The 17,798-nt window shown below is 37.1% G+C and overlaps 2 protein-coding genes across 2 annotated transcripts; both read left to right on the forward strand.

Annotated features, from left to right (window-relative positions):
- Window positions 1–1,114: 1,114 nt before the first annotated feature.
- On the forward strand, window positions 1,115–4,703 carry LOC117299179. The gene is made up of 4 exons (XM_033782639.1): window positions 1,115–1,504; window positions 2,254–2,353; window positions 3,055–3,257; window positions 4,681–4,703. Exons 1-4 carry the CDS (start codon window positions 1,309–1,311, stop codon window positions 4,701–4,703), a joined length of 522 nt encoding a protein of 173 aa, XP_033638530.1. The 5' UTR covers window positions 1,115–1,308.
- A 20-nt stretch (window positions 4,704–4,723) lies between these two features.
- LOC117299180 lies at window positions 4,724–7,824 on the forward strand. The gene is made up of 3 exons (XM_033782640.1): window positions 4,724–4,900; window positions 5,467–5,626; window positions 6,478–7,824. The coding sequence occupies exons 1-3, from the start codon at window positions 4,724–4,726 to the stop codon at window positions 6,678–6,680; spliced, it is 540 nt and encodes a 179-aa protein (XP_033638531.1). The 3' UTR covers window positions 6,681–7,824.
- The last annotated feature ends 9,974 nt before the right edge of the window (window positions 7,825–17,798 follow it).

Here is a 17,798-nt window from a genome sequence, read left to right on the forward strand (position 1 = left end):
GGTTTAGGATTGGTGTCTGCCTTTCCATTGGATTATATGCATTTGGTGTGTTTGGGGGTGACCAAACGATTACTTCGCCTGTTAATTAAAGGTCCCTTGAGATGCAGAATGCAGAGCTGTAAAATAAATGGAAGTTCAGATGCTTTGATTGCTGTCAGAAATAACATCCCTAAAGAATTTGCGAGACGTCCAAGGTCACTTAAGGAAATTGACCGATGGAAGGCAACCGAGTTTCGCCAATTCTTGCTTTATACTGGAATACTGGTCTTGAAAGAGCATGTTAAAACTGAAGTGTACAGGCATTTCCTTATTCTTTCTGTAGCCATGCACATTTTGTTGAATCCTGCTCTGTGTCAACTATACTGTGATTATGCACAACAGCTTCTTCTTACATTTGTCAAACAGGTTGAATGCATATATGGCAGAGATCAACTGGTATATAATGTGCATGGTCTACTCCATTTGGCACATGAGGCGAACAAATTTGGCTCACTTGATAACATTTCAAGTTTCCCATACGAGAATTTCCTTCAACAGGTAATTCGACGTCTCTCAGAGGAAAAGTCGTCCCCAAGACAAACATGTTCATGTGGGCAGAAAACAACCAAAGCTGACTGCAAGAAAGAGCACATGAATGGTCCTTTGCCACCTAACACTAACCACTGTCGGCAGTATACCGAACTGCGTCTTGATTCATACAGTATTTCATCATCACCCAGTGATAGCTGCATAAAAGTGAAAGACAGTCTAGGTGTTGTTCGAAATATTTTGTTGAATGACAAAGTCACTGTTGTGTACGAGGTGTTCAAATCTGTAGACAATTTTTTTGACTATCCCCTACCCTCTGGATGCCTAGGAATACACAGAGTTGCTAAGCTTGATGGTGTGCTCCATACATGCTCAGTATCAGAAATTAAGTGTAAATTCACCATGTTGCCATGTAAAGGAGGGTACTTGGTTATAGCTCGACTCATCAAGTTTGGTAAAAACAAAAGTCTTGATGGTTGACAGCTTGACACTCGGATCTTAGTTGCATGAAATTCATTTTGTCTACTAAGCAACGAAAGCAAGTTAACAAATGAAAAATTTTCTCTAAAATGATATTTGTGGCAACCTAGAGTATCTAAATATAGAAAAGTAAAACTAATAGCACAAGTCTATTGTATCAAAAGGGACTTAACCTTATTTTTTTGTTTTTCATTGTCTAAAAGAACATGGTTTCAAGAATTTCTGTTTCACTGAAAGCGACCCCCATTTTTCACAGAAAAAACACTTGCTTTTTTTTAACCAAAGTTGATTTCCAGGGAAATGTACGCAGTTGTTGAGTTCAAGATTGAGGGCACTGTGGCCCTAGTTGCTGAGAGCTGGCTGACGGACGAAGACAACATTGTCAAGTGGCCTGCAAAATTCAAGACACAAGGCAGAATTGACAGAGCTGTACAGAGGTGCGAGCCACCAAGCAATGATTATGAGCGGTTCCCCTGTCGTGTGCTGTATAAAACAGGTGTGTTGTTTGAAACTTTGCCAAACCATATGTAGCTAACTTGAGTTGATGGCAATTAAAACTAGATTTCTGAAAACATACTCTTGTTCCTAATGTCTAAATATGATTTATGTCGTTTGTTGATGTTGACATGATAAGGCTTGTGGTGTAAGTGCCCGCTGTCAACATTTTAGAGTCACCTGATAGCTACCGGGTTGGTAACTGGCCACTGTTAACGGACCGAGCTTGGGGCGCGGTCCATTAACCAAGGTTATAAACCATGTAGTGAAGACTTCCATTAATATATACCTTTTTGTGAAACAATTTGTTAAAATGGTCAACATTTGACAATTTTGCTTTGCCTTTTTGTTGTACTTATGTTCAAGGGATACAATCAACTGTGAGCTCTGCTGATTGTAAACAACACCATATCTGGAAATGTAGGTTTATACGCGCACAAATTACATTTTCAGCACGTATGCGTGTGTGTGCAGTAAACATGGTAAACTACTAGTTGTACACAATGTATGCAGGTTTGGGGCCCATTTGTTCTCTAGTGTCCCGAGCCAGTCTTTATATCACCTGTTTACATACCCCCATGTGATCAGGTTTGACCAATCAAAATCTATAATTCTGTCCAACATATTTATTAATATAATACATTTAGTTCACAGAAAAACTGCACAGAGACTTTACAAAGCTGGTTACTATACAATAACATTTTCACAAATTTTCAGGCTTAATTTTCCGAAATTCTTTCATTTTCCCAGCCTCTTATGAGAAAGGCATGGCTAAAGTGCGCCAGGCACAAGACACATCAGACATTGGAACTGATATGGAAACGGAAGTGCCACCCAAGAGAATTATGAGGTTTGTAGTGATCGATATCATGTTGAACCGCCCATTGTAAAATCCATAGAATCAGTTCTGCATAGAATAAGGGAACTTAAAGGCATGTCCAGAATATTTTTTAATTTTTATTTTTTTTTATTATTATTTTTAATCACAATTATATTATATATTTATTGACCAAACCAACAGCGGACAACCGTCAATTACAGGAAAGGATAAAAAAAATAATAATAATAATTATTAAATAATTAACAAAGTCAGTTCTTTCCTTTAGAAAACTTAGGGGTTCCAGGTCTCGGCCTTAATATTTAAAAAAACTGCGATGCACGAACCCCTAATAATTTGCTGTATATACATGTATTTCATTAGCTGATATTGCACAAGGTAGTTCGCAGTGTAACTCATGAACCAAGGAAACATTGCAAAAGAAGAATCTTAAAAAAAAATAAAAAATGTGTCACTCTGAAATTTGCTTGCTAACAAGACTTGGTGTCTCAACTGACGGGGTTTCCCCTTCATCTTGGGAATATGTTTGTCAAATAAATTAAACGTGCTATCTTGTAACTGTGACTCTTGTAATTTCTGGAAAATCCCATAATGTTAGAAAGCCTTCACTCTTTATCTTGATGAATATGACAAAGTTTTGTATTCTGAATTTCTGAGCTTGATGAGTGCTTATTGTTTCCTTTTTTCACCACACAAAAAACAAACATCATCAGGCCAAACCCACGCTATCAGCAGGATGCATCATCAGATGAAGAAATTGTTACTGCAATTCAGCCACGTCGCAGTGTGAATTCCACATCTAACAACAGCCCATCAGAATTGCCATGTCCACCACCAAGCCTCATCCTTTCGGGGTCACCCTCGGGGTCTTCGGGGTCTTCGGGGGGTTTGAGTCGGTCCTCATCAGCTTGCACAGGTATTTTGAATAAGTACTTCACTCTTTGTGACTGGCAGGGTGGTGTTATTTCTACTATTACTAAAAGGGGAAAAACAGATTGTATTGTATGTGTACTCATACAGGATGGTTTTAAAAAGCTTGTAACCTGTGTTGTGTGTTAACCATGGTCTGCAGGTCCTGAACAAAGTTATGGGTTTAGCTTAACCTGTGAATCTCAATATGGCCCATCATAATTAGCATGTACAACACTGGATGGCCAAGGGAGCTTCAAGACACATTGGCGCGAACCAACACAATGAATGCATGTGTAACCCAGAAAATGGATCACTTGAATAAAGTAAATAAAACTAAACGTTGGGGAAACTCACTTCAGAAAAACTCAATTAATCTAAGGATAGAATAGGGTAAAGACACAAGGAAATGCAAAAAGTAGGACAGCGACTCAAATTGTAGGTTTCCTCATTAAAAAAATAATTAAAAAAACAACTGTATTGATTACAAAGCGTTGACCAAAAGCAAGACCAGTGATTCAATGTACAGCAATAAAAGGTGGAAAACTTCTGTCTTACAGAACATTCCTAGAAATTAACTTGTACAGGGTGCTGGAAGAGATTAAATTGGAAATAAACAGTGGAAGGGTAACTGAACAAAGTTTTTTCTACACCTGTCACACATGCAAACCTGTTGAAGGGGTTTTTCATCCACTTTCTGAAATTCCAGAGACTTTGTTTTTACTTAGCGGTTGAGCTCTACTTGTACTAAGCACTTGTTAAGAAAATACTGTCAAAAGTGAACAGCTTTGCATGCATTCATTGTGTTGGTTCGCGCCAATGTGTCTTGAAGCTCCCTTGGACAATCCAGTTTTGTACATGCTATTTATGATGGGCCATATTGATATCCACAGGTTAAGCTAAACCCATAACTTGTTCAGGACCATGGTTAACACACCAACACAGGGTAAAACAGATTACCGGGAATTTCAGAAAATGGGTGAATATTTAATAAACTTTGCTTCTCTCCACCCAGGGGTAAATGGGTACCTGTGAGGGCAGAGATGGTTCTTGTCATTGGTTTAGCCATGTAGCGCATATAATTGTCGCACAGGCTGTATACTCCCCAGGGAGCTGAGATGGTTTAAGGAATGATTTAAGGCCCAGTGACCAGGGGTAATAATGTCGGAAGCGCTTTGAGACACCCCATGAAAAAGCGCTATATAAAAACCGTGTATTAGGCCTATTATTGGTATTTTTTTAACCAACCTGCACTCGATGGAAAGTCCTGTGTGTACATACACTAATTTCCAATCATATTATGAAGCCCATGTGCTCCCACTCATACCCATGGTAAAAGCACTTGTTCCCATGAAAATGTCTTTTAATACAATATAAAAATGTCTTATAATACAATAATGGTTAGGCACTCATTATACTATTTTCATCAGCAACTGAGAAGAAAGAAAACTGACCCTGATAGAAAAGGCAACCATGATAACTACAGAAAACCGAACCCTGCTCATTCAAATACCGAGAAAACTCAATACGTCACAACAGGAGTTAGATAATGGTGGTTTGCCAGAAGGATTGACTTTTCCCTTGAAATTGTTGAGGGATGTGAGAGACCTGGAGGCCCTCCTTCAAAATTTCGAGAAGGAGAAGCTTTTGGTAAGTTTTTTTGTTTTTCATGGCAAAATGCTGGAAACATTCAAAGAGTTAATTTCCATTAGAAAACAAATCACAAAAAAATGCTCAGATTCAATATTTCAAAAACAGAAAGAAAGATAATTTTGTTTTCTTTTCCATAGCTTGATTGGATGATAAAACACAATTTGTAAAATCGCCTGAGTTTCTAAATCATGTTTGTGGTTACTTTTTTTTTTCTTCGAATAAAACAACCATCATCATTTTACCAAAAACAAAAATAACAGTTGTCATTTATTGCGTTTTGGAAACAAACTCTTAATTCTTTTACACTACTAACTACTTCTTGCGGAACGTTTTTGTTTTGGAAAGCATATAATTATTTTACCAAGCATTTATCATTAGGATGCAAAAATGTTTCCACACACAACTCTTTACGTAGGAATAGAAAGTTGACAGTAAAACTGATGTCTCCTTGGATTAACGCTAATGTAGAAAGCATGCTGAATTGTTATTATCCACTGTTATCCACTACGGCAGGATCATTACTATTGTCTATCTGCTGATTTTTGTTTTCAAATTTTTTAAAGGTCACTTACTTATCCAATATTGGTGGAGAGAATCTTGGCAGTACGGTCAGACGAATTCTTGTCTGCATATTGACCAATGACCTTGCAAAGCAGTTTAATTGGATTGGAAAAGGCACAAAGGAGGCCTTCTGTAAACTTCGTCTGGTGAATGTTGTACATCGTAAGTATTAACAGCCACACAAAGCGCAAGTTGGGTCAGAAAATGAAAATATAGAACAAACATACTTGAAAATATAACTCGAAAACTAAGTCTAAGAGATGATAACAGTTTAATTAGTTTACCAAACTACCCACATTGAAAGATCACGTATGACTTATAATTGTGGACAATCTTGTAAACTAATACAATTTGTGTGTAATAAGCAATATAACCACAAGGGAAACTGACTGTGTAAATTTTAATTCGTTTTTGGGTAGCCAAGTTTTGTGAGACACAGACCTAAATTCTGTATCACTGTAGCCGTATGACAGTATGACCATCTATGTGAGATGAGACTTGGATACAGGGAGCCCTGGTTTGTTGAAGGGCTACATTCAGAGGTTATTGGTTGAATGCTTTGTCAGCAGAGTCTTATGGATTTGAATGTACTTTGATGGAATGATCCTTGGTTGGGGGTTCCAAAATTGCAGGTCAGAGAACTTTGAGGAATTATTTTAGCTCATTTAAAAGAAAATGCATAAAATTTAACATTTTCTAAGGGCGCAAAACTTAATTGGGATTGACCACAATAAACGGGCAACACGATCTGGGCCCAATTTCATAGAGCTGCTTAAGCATAGAAACTAGCTAAGCAAAACAAAATTATGCTTACAAGGAAAAAGTTTACCAGCTGAAATATCATTTAAAATGTAGCAAATGGGACTGGTATCCTGTTTGTTGTTGCTTAGCAGAAATTGTTTAAGCAATTTGTTCTGCTTAAGCAGCTCTATGAAATTGGGCCCTGCGTATCACTTGTTCGTATATATTTTATTTCAGTTAACCTGTTTTCAAATTTTCTCAAATTAATTCAGGAGCTGTTCGCAGAAATCCAGCCGTCAGATCTGCGACAAATGCTGAGATAGATTCCATCATAAAAGATTGGTTTCGCTATGCCAAAGACCGTGATGGTGGAAGGGCGAGAAGAGCACGTCAGGCCAGCGTTAGTCCTTCCGAAAATGTCAGCCAGGAATCTACTGAAGACTATGGTTCCAGTGATGAACATGACCGTCCCTGATCGATGAAAACCAGGGAGCCTGCATGCAGCTAGAGATTTTGGTTCAGATCAGTGAGGAATTATAATACACTCTTAGAGAATGTAAAATCTTCTACTATTGTATGTCACTACATCAAGCTTGTACTATACACATCTTGTTTCGATGTTTGAAGTTGATTGAACTCATAATCATTAATGGTAATCAGGGACTCAATAGCAAGGTTGCCTTGATCACGAGTGCATTCACGTTTTTTGTACTACTTTTCTAATGAGCCCAACTTGAGTTTCAAATGTAATGTTAGAAAAAAGAAGCTTTTATTTTATTTTTATATTTACTTTTTTTGTCGTGAAAAAAATCCCATACAGATGGACACGTGTTTTCAAGTGGAACAAGCAAAGATTGTTTTGTGCCATGTGGTCTTGTGGTCGTCATTAACCCATATGCATGTTGGTTAAAAAAAGTTATTTTGCTTGAGTTTGAAAATAAAAATTCATAGCTATTTGCATTCTCACAGTGTCAGATTAATGGTGTGACATGTCAGCGGCTGGCTTTTATGCACAAGGTACACTCTGAAGGATTTTAAAAATAATCTAAAGGATTGTTGTGAGGGACCAACTTAAAAGCAAGGTTGTTTTGATAACAAGTGTTTTCACTTTTTGTGTTAAAAGAGCGACTTTTTGAGCCCAACTTTTTAAGTATGTTGGTTAAAACAACAGAAATTATGTTGCTTGAGTTTGATAATGAAAGTTCATTATTACAGCATTTGCATGTCCATAATAAATTATGTCAAATTAATAGTGTTATGACATGTCAGTGGCTGGCTTTTATGCACATTAGAGATCCAAGTTTTTGTTGACAAAAGACCAATTAATTTACCTTTTGTTTACTCTGAAAAATGCCTTTCATCTGTAGCCTAACTTAATCAGATTTATGTTTGTCAATAGTACAAGAAGTTAATAATTAAAGTGTTGTAGCAAGAAGTTTATAAAACCATTAAGGTAAACAAATACATAAATGTTGCATTTTTCTCTTACATACTTGGGAGTACACTTTCTTGGTCTCCATTTATATTAAAGATTCTTTAAAAAGATCAAAGTGTTCTCAACTGTTATGTTTTCAGTGACCTACTTTATTCAGTTTGTTATATTTTTATTTTGGAAAATGAACTCTTGAGTACCTGGGCCTGCAGGTCAAACTTATGAGAAATGTTTGTCTTATTCACAGTGGTCGGGGGGGGGGGCAAACTGTTAAACTAACGTTGGTCCAATGGCAACTTTAAGGTTGGCCCAACTTCGCTCTTCAGCATTGGTGTGGGGGGGGGGGGGGCAAAACATTAAAACTAACGTTGGTCCATCGACAACTTTAAGGTTGGCCCAACCTCCCGCCAACATAACCAACATGCTAGGGGCTACTGTGGCCCAACGAATATCGAACACTGGACCAACATTGAAAGACCGATGTTGGCCCAAACGCAAAGGTACCGTTAGGCCAATTGCAGAATTCAGGTTGGCCCGAGGTAGGGACTCGACAATGGCCCAACATTTTACCAACATAGTGGGCCAATGTTAACCCGATGAGCAGATCCAAGCTGGGCCAACGTGATCAACCAACATTGGGCCAACCCTAATACCATGTGTTGGCCCAACACGTCCTTGCTATCTGGGGTATATGACAAAGAACAAAATTTGGAATGATGACGTCATCGATGACGTCATTATATTAAATTGAAGTTTTTTATTAAAATACTCATATCTCCAGAATCAGATATGCTACATACGTGATCTTTACACCATATGAAAGGTCATGAAGTATTAAACAAATCTTACACAGGGTGTGACCCCATTTGACCTTTACTTCCGGTCGAAACCGGAAGTAGTAGTTTGTTTTATAAAAAATCGTATCTGAATAATATTATTTTGTGTATTAATATAATAACTTAATTTTAAGGCCCTTCGACGATTCTACAAATGTTTACAATGTGTGACCTCATTTGACCTTCATTTCCGGTCGAACCCGGAAGTATAAGTTTGTACATACAAAATTGTGTATCTTATTAATGAAACGTGGTACATTAATAATCATTACATCAATTTTGAGCTCTCTGGCAATTCTATATGTTTTGCACAAAGTGTGACCCCATTTGACCTTTAAATCCTGTCAAACCGGAAGCTGAAGTTTAATATGACAAACCTTCATTTCTCCGTCTTCTTCTGCCTGAACGTTCTCCGCCAATTTTGAGAAAAACTGAAACTTGTATGAACTTGAAACTTCTCATGAACATCAACCTCGGTGAGTAGACGGCACCGCAACTTTTTTGGAATGGTGACGTCATTACGTTAAATAAACGTGAAATAAACCTTAAATAATTTGAAAAATCATATCTTCAAAACCAAAAGAGCTACGTTCAAGATTCTTTTTGTACATGAAACCTCTTATAAAGATCTACAAATGCGGTGCACAACGTGACCCCATTTGACCTTTACTTCCGGTCGAAATCGGAAGTTAAAGTAACAACTCATGTTATTTTGGGCTCAACACACAGCATAGCTCACTATCTCCCCAGTCAACTAAACTTAAAAAGTGATGGCTCGTTAATTCAGGCCAGAAATCCGAACACCTCGAATTTGTTATCAAACAAATTCTTATGTCTAGTTGTTTTAGACCACGCTCTCAACAACGTTAGTTGGTCTAATATTAATAATACAACTAGACATTAAGTGTTTGTGAACAAACACGAAGCTCTTCCGTGTTGTTTTGCTTTGATTATGTGCTTAATTGCCCAAGGAATATAAAACTGAAAAAAAGGTTTCAAAAAAGTTGTGTAGCTCTTGTTATAAGGTCCTACTTCCCGGTTGACCCGTAAGTAAAGGTCAACATGGGCCCACAGCTACCAAAGATTAATCTGCAATGCCAAGGGGTCTATAAAATCGGTTGTGTAGATCTTGATATATAGTCCCACTTCCAGTTAACCCAGAAGTAGAGGTCAACTTGGGGTCATAGTTTTCCAAAGCTAATATTTATTGCCTTAGAGTCTATAACCGAAGTTTGAACATTAGCTTTGTACTTTTTTAGATATGGGCTCACTTCCGGTTTAGCCGGAAGTAAAGGTCAACATGGGGTCAAAGTTGTTTCAAACTAATCTTGAATGTCCAAGGAGTCTATAACTGAACAAAAAATTATAATCTGTTGCATAGTTATTGAGATATGGTCCAACTTCCGGTTGAACAGGAAGTAGGGGTCAACTTGAGGTCACGGTTTTTTAAAGTTAATAATTTATGCCTAAGGAGTTTATAACTGAAAATATTTTGAAAATCTGCTGTATAGTTCTTGAGATATGGTGACACTTCCGGTTGACGCGGAAGTGGAGGTCAACTTGAGGTCAGTTTTTTCAAATTAATCTCCACCCCCCCAAGGAGTCTTTAAGAACAAACAGTTCAAAAGTCGGCCGTGAAGTTCTTGAGATATGATGCTGCAAAGATGTCCTAATTAATATGCAAATGAGGGTCACTGGTGGTTAATTAATAAATCATTTTAATATGTTTTATGATAGGAATTAAGCTAAACATCCTAAAGCTTCCATTTGATATTATTTTACGTGTTTAAAAACACATAATTAATTTCTAGGATACTCCTTTATTTTCCTACTCCTCCCGATAGGGGGCGCTCTTATGAGACATTTCAATTGCACGATTTCTGCACCGTAATGTCTGTATCTGACTAATGTCTGTATTTGTTTGTGTACGTCGCAGAGACCAAAACTGTCATAAAATGTCAAGCTATAATTTCCCCTATAGAACACGGCCCAGTTTTATGGCTCTGTCTGCTTCAACCAAACTCTGCCAATTTATTATACAACCACCATTCTCCGCTTACTGTGCAGGCGCTGAAATATCTGTGCAATTAGTTCAAAGCAAAGATTACACACGATAAGTTTCCCCGCGCACAAGCAAAAATATCCCTGCTAAGCTGTGAAATAAGCTTTATGTGAAATAAACTACGACACTTGTCGAGATAAAGTACGGATTCTCAAAATTTGTGCCGCTATGCCACAAGGGCAATATTAATTATGTTGCGAATAGTAGTAAGCAACACAACTGGTTCACCAAACAGGTAGTCGGGACAAATTTTGTAGTCGATGTATGGACACGATTATAACGGAGTAGAGAAAAACAGTAGTTGCGACTCAAATAATAATTTGTAGTCGTGACTTTAACACTAAAGCTACTTTTGTCACAAGTAAAGCACGGTTTTCCTGCGAATGCAAATCAAATTTTTAAGTCACTGTTTTCGCAGTGAAAGTTTCCCAGGAGTTGAGCACAATTAGACAACTGTAGCAAATTTGTTGATGCGAATAGTGACGTGAAGAAAACATTCCCTGCTAAGCTGTAAAATACGCTTAACGTAAGCACAGTTCCCTGATTTATACGTAAGCAGCCCTGCGATTCTTTCCTTTAAAAGCCATTGGCCAAGGACCAAACTACATAATAGCTTTTTAAACACAAAAAGCAGCTTAACCATGCCTCATGTTCCAGTTGTGAATCCAGGTGTTCTGCTCAATTTCTGCAATTTTGTAAAGCAAAATGTTTTGCCTGTTTATTATAAGCAGCTCTATAAAACTGAGCCACTCAACCACCAGAGAAACGTCAGCATAATCAAATCTCTGGTTTTGTATTCCTGTCAAAGAGTTTTTGTTTGTCATGGTCTAATTTCCGAACATAACGCGAAATACTGGAATTAGTTTAGGCAAATGGTCCCCGGCGCGAACAAGGTGACTTTACCCGTAAATAATTCCAAATCCCGGGCGGTCTATTTTCGTCGTCCACGCTCATCGCCTGAAATGAACCCGGTCCACGACGCACCATGCTCAGGCTTGTCAAATTTTGGTGACCATAAGAAATCTATGTATTATGAACAAAAAAACGCAATAACACCGGTCGAAAATGGGATACTTTTTGAGATATGGTGTTAACTTGGTTTGCTTATTAAATATTCACAAGCTTAATTAAGGCTTATTAATAAACAATTTTTACATATTTTACGATAAGAATTAAGCTTATGTTCTAAGCTTCAAATTGGTATAATAAACTCACTCTTTCGTATTATGGTTTAGGAGATTAGGCTGCCGCAAAAACGTGTACACACACTATGGGATTTAGGGAGAAACAAAGAATAATAATAACTACACATTAAGTGTTTGTGAACAAACACGAAGCTGTTCCGTGTTGTTTTGCTTGGATTAGGTGCTTCATTGCCCAAGGAATAAATAACTGAAAAAAGGTTTCAAAAAAGTTGTGTAGCTCTTGTTATAAGATCTTACTTCCCGGTTGACCCGGAAGTAAAGGTCAACATGGGCCCAGAGCTACCAAAGATTAATCTGCAATGCCAAGGAGTCTATAAAATCGGTTGGGTAATTGGAACAGTTGATATTTCTTTACTTTCTGGTGTGTAATGATCACAATCTAACTGGAGATACTTTACAACTAACAAACAAACATTGATCAACATGGCGGACATTTCTATGATCTTTATCATATGCATTGAGTACTGAAAATATCCCAGTAAATCTCACCCATCCTGCAAGCATCCTATTCAACAAATTATAATTAATAGCTATTCTGTAACACTGTGTTGTTTGGAAGCCATGTGTACAGCCTACAGTGTAAATTCATGCTTTTTGAGTATTTGTTTCTGAGGTTTTCGTCAATCAACGTTCATTGCATCATACGGCAAGCGGTATGTGTGCATTTTGGTAATTTTTACTGCAATCTTTCAGTAGTAAACTCTTAAAACTTAAAAGTTAAGTCTTCATTATGTTGTTGTATGCTTGCATGGGATAAATTTAGGCCCATCTTCCATTGTTTTAGCCTATGGGGATGGATGGAGGGTTGTCGCAACAAATGTGGCTGTGGGAACTGCAATGGACACTATTTGGTAATTACTCAAAATAATTTTAACCATAAAACCTTACTTGGTAATGAGTTATGGAGAGCTGTTGATAGGATAAAACATTGTGAGAAACAGCTCCCTCTGATGTAATGTTGTTTTCGAGAAAGAAGTAATTTTCCACGGGTTTGATTTAGACCTCAGATTTTGAGGTCTCAAAATCAAGCATCTGAAAGCACACAACTTCGTGTGACAAGATCATTATCTCACAACTTAGTCGACCAATCGAGGTCAAATTTTCACAGGTTTGATATTTTATGCATATGTTGAGATACACCATGTGAGAAGACTGGTCTTTGACAATTATCAATAGTGTCCAATGTCTTCTAGGATTGTTTTGAGAGTTTTGTATGGCTGAATTTTGTATAATAGACCATGAATAGGCTAAGTAAAAGATTATGATTTTGTTCTTCTTCTGATATAGACCTGCCTGTAACTTTCACTCCGGAAAGAATGATTAAATTAAATTACATAAATTGTTACTATTAATTATCTTTTCATGGATGTTCTGTATTTAGAATGGCAGAGTGGGTGGCCATTTTGGACAATTATGACAGGCTTTTTTATAAAGGGTAGTCCTGTTATTAACAGTTTTGGATCATGAGTCAATAAAGGGTGCATAATGGCTAATTAATACTGAAATATTAAAATAAATACACCAAGAAATCCTTGAACATTACTAATTTTTCGGATGGGTTGTTTTTATGGGGTTTAATGGAACACCAGTTATATGTGGTAGTTGGAACGCCAGAAGTATAGAACAATTATGGCCAATCGTACCCGAAGTCAAGTTGCACCTTAGTAAACTTAAACCCAAATAAAGTCATACCCAAGTCAATTTGTGACATCTTATAGTAATACTACATGTATATTTAATGGTCACTGTGCAGGTGTGGCTGAAAAAAAGAAACTACAGTGGTTCCAACGGCAGCACATGGGACAACATTATTCAAGCTGTGGGACATTAACCATTTAAGGGACCTCAAGACATTTCGGCTTGCTGCCTGCAAACACTTGACCGGCCCGCCAATGTGAAACCATTGCAAACAACCAACAAACTGGCTGTTTTCAGAGTCGCCACATTTTTTCAAAAAAGAGATTATGTCAGTTAGTTTTCTGATTATTTTTGTGTAGTTTCAGCAGAAATGAACAATTACTTCAGAGAAACATTTTCTTCATTATGTTTGTCCATCCAATACATTGCATTAACAAGTCATACAAATAACAATTATCTAAAATACATAAATATTGTCTTTCTGTGCATCTAATTGATGCGTTCCAATTACCCAACATAGGCGTTCCATTACCACCAATTAGTCGGGGTAAATGGAACATTTTTAGCGTTGTAACTTTGGGCCTCTTGAATTGCTCAAGGTACATCTAAAATGTATTTTTCCAATACCTGATCTGAATATTAAAAAAAACCTATTCACAATATCCTCATATAGCACAAACAGGGATTTAGTGCTTAACGGGAAGGTACATGTTTGGCAATTACTCAAAACAAATATTAACTTAAAAACTTGCATTGTGAGAAACGGCTCCCTCTGAAGTAGCATAGATTTTGAGAAAGGGGTAATTTTTCACTAAAATAAATAATAAAAGGGCGATCTAGCCAGAAGTCTTTTATTTTGATCTAAAAGCACACACATTTTTTCTTACAAGGCTGTTTTTTCTCTCATCATTTTTTTGCAACTATGTCCAAGTTAGCTCAAATTTTCACATGCTTATGCTTATGTTGGGATACACCAAGTTAGAAGACCTGGTCGTTGACAATTACCTACGGTGTACCTTCCCTTTAAAGGAACACGTTGCCTTGGATCGGTCGAGTTGGTCTTTGCAAAGCATTTATAACTATTTGAAATTTATAAAATGCATATGGTTAGAAAGATGTTTTAAAAGTAGAATATAATGATCCACACAAGTATCACTCGAAATTGCGCGGTTTTCCTTTATTTCGTTGACAAACACGGTCGGCCATTTATATGGGTGATAGTGTTTGTTCGCAAAGTAAACAGAAAACCACGCATTTTCGCGGCAAATGTGTGTGGATCATTGTATTCTACTTTTAAAACATCTTTCTAACCATATGCATTTTATAACAAACGATATAAACGCTTTTCAAGACCAACTCGACCGATCCAAGGCAACGTGTTCCTTTAAGTGTTCCATTTACCCCAATCTAACCTAAAAAACAGAAAATTAATTTAATAAAAAAACATTCATTAAAAAGCTGTATAGAAAAAAATAATAATTAATAATATAAAACCCAATCAATGAATTCACTTTGTTTTTGTCATCACTCATCACTCACCACTCATCAACTTCCTCCGTGTCAGGCCTTATTTAAAAAAAATGAATGAACCTTGAATTTCAAATTATGGTTTTTATGTGATGTTAAGCTAAATTAACAATCGGCAACATTTCAAAATTTGGAATGCTGGTGGGTTAAGAAAGTTGAAGTATGCCCTCTTGTGTTCAGCATTGGTCAGTTGTAATTGTTGAGGAGTCAACCTACCATGGAATGTTGCAGTGAGTGAGGCTGTGGAGAAATCTATGCCTTATAACAGCAAATTGTTGCTGATGTCATGTTTGTTGTACACATTACACTTGTTCCAAGGAATAAACATAGAAGGTTGATTTGTTGTTATACTCACAATGTGTCAATTTTGGTGACAAGTTTTTCTTGTTTAGTGTCAGAGAAGGTAACAGACAGAGAGAGGGGCAACAAATTCTGGAAGTCGTCGAGGTCGTTGCAGTTTACGGCTGTTAACAATGTGTTGGACGACTCCACCCTGTATGTTCTCTTGCTTTCATCTGTGTGAAGATGTATGCAGCCACTGTGATGAAAGGAGAGTAGGAGTTATATGGACATTAGTTACTGTTGTACTTTGCACTGAATGGATTGCGACTGTTGCTACGCATGCTAGTTATTTTTGTCAATGACATTATATCCTGAGATGTAGACATTTCCTAGTATAGAAAGTGCATGTAGAAGTGCTGTGGAAGTAAACACTAAACATTCATTGTGTTTCTGGACTAGCTAGCCCATGTATGCAGTAGTATGCAACGTTGGACTCCAACCTGGATTGTTTGTGGATATTTCTTCATCTTGAAGATCTCAGGAAAAAATGTAAGACAGTTTTTCAACCTTTATTATTTCATTAGTTAGTTAACAGGCAAATTTTTAAAGCACTGTTTTTATAATTGGTGATGATCGACCGAGATCAAATTGTGAGTCCTTCTATAGGATAAGTTTCCGTATGGCGCCACCACTTGTTCACAAAAAAGGATATCTCATTGAGGTAAATTTAGATACTACATTATTTCATATTGAGTGAAAATTGGTGGCGCCATACGGAAACTTTTCTATTCTATAATTCAGGAGCAGGTTGACTGATTCTGGGAAGATTGTTGATTTCTTAGTTTAAAGTTGTTGTTGTTTGCTTCAAAATATGTTCTAACATTGCATAAAATTAGTTTGTATTGTAGTAAACATTGACAGAAGGAGCATAATATGGCCCCTAGGCAGCATATTGTTTGCCAATTGTGTACTTACTCGGGTTTCTCTGAAAATCCCACGATTTGTATATCTTTGGTCGAGTTTTGTGTTTGAACAATCTGTGTACAAAAATAATCATCGTAGTAGTAAGTGATATTGAATGCTTTTTTCCTTCGGATATCTCTTTGGGGATGGTTGGCATTTATTTAGTTTATTGTATGCACACAATTTGTTTCACTTTGTGTGTAGAAGCTTGAACAGAAATTACCGATTACAGGTTACAGGATTTGGGGTAGTTGACTTGTTTTATTTATTCCTCAAAAAATTCAGAACCCCAGCAAGTAATATTTAATGGGAGCCTTCTACCGTCACTCTTTTTTCAATCTGTGTGTTTGATGTTAATCTGTGGACATTGGGTTTTGTGTCTTAGTAACCAGTTCTTTTGAAACAAGTGTTATCTTGTTCTTGTCGCGGGGTGTCGAGGCTGAGGGAATAGGAGCAAGATCTGGAGTTTTTGTTCAGCAGGATGTGAGTTCGAATCCCGGTTGAGTCCTTGAGCAAGACACTTAACCACAAGCTTCTCTCCACCTAGGGGTAAATGGGTACTTGCGAGGGCAGAGATGGTTCTTGTGATTGATTAGCCAAGTGCACTACAAATTTGGCAGCACAGGTTGAAACTCCACAGGGAGCTGAGATGTTTTAAGGAATGATTAATTTTATGCCCAGTGGCAGGGGTAATAATGTGGAAGTGCTTAGAGAAACTCTTCAGTTGTATAAAACACTTTGTACAAAACTACAGTTAGTGTTTGTTTTTCTTTATCGATTGAAATAGTTTAGCCATGAAGGCTTGAATTGGAAGCCTATATTACTAAAATAATGGCGTTGTTTCAACGATACCAAGCTTGAATGATACCTCTGGTGTGTGCATACATCCATTCTTTTAAGTAGGGTCCAAGTGTAATTTTTTGACATGACCTCCGGCCTGTGTATTATATTTGTTATTATGTACAAAAAATACAAATGATTTATAATGAAAGATGACCAAAGTGGATCAATAGTTAAAAGTGATTATGATTGTTTAAGGGAATAAAGGGGTAACGATGAGTTCTTCAACAAAAGGTTTATGCACACCCACGCGACGCGGGGTATTTATGAATATAAGTTATATTACAGGTCTGAAGGCTTTGGTGAGCATTTGAATACATTGCTGAAAACTTTAAAATATTTGAGAAGGGCTATATTTGTACTTTTTCAATTGTACTTGTCCATTAATGGACCTTGTCTAAGAATGTTTAATTAAGATAATTGCTGAATATCATTCAGTTTTGAGTTACACAATATTTTGTGCTTATGGCAAATGTATTACTCACCTCAAGTCGTGTGTACTGTGTACTGTTTAATTGTTGGTTCTGCAAAAACTCTTTGCAGTATACATTCTTAAAGACCACCGAAGTGTTCTCTGGCGGCACCTCGCTGTCTGCAGCATCTTTCCAAAGAGTAAGCTTTATCTTTTTGTTGGGATCAGTGTTGTCTTGAAGCTCTATTTCCTTTCTCTTGGTTCCGACGGTTGCAGCTCTCAATACAAGTCGAAAGGCCCATTTGTGGATATCTCTTATTCAATTGCTGATCATAACATTCCAATACAGCATGAGTTTTTCAGTTCAAGGCATGGGCAAGGGCCATCACACGGCGA

This window comes from Asterias rubens, chromosome 14 (assembly GCF_902459465.1).
Source record: "Asterias rubens chromosome 14, eAstRub1.3, whole genome shotgun sequence".
NCBI lineage: Eukaryota > Metazoa > Echinodermata > Asteroidea > Forcipulatida > Asteriidae > Asterias > Asterias rubens.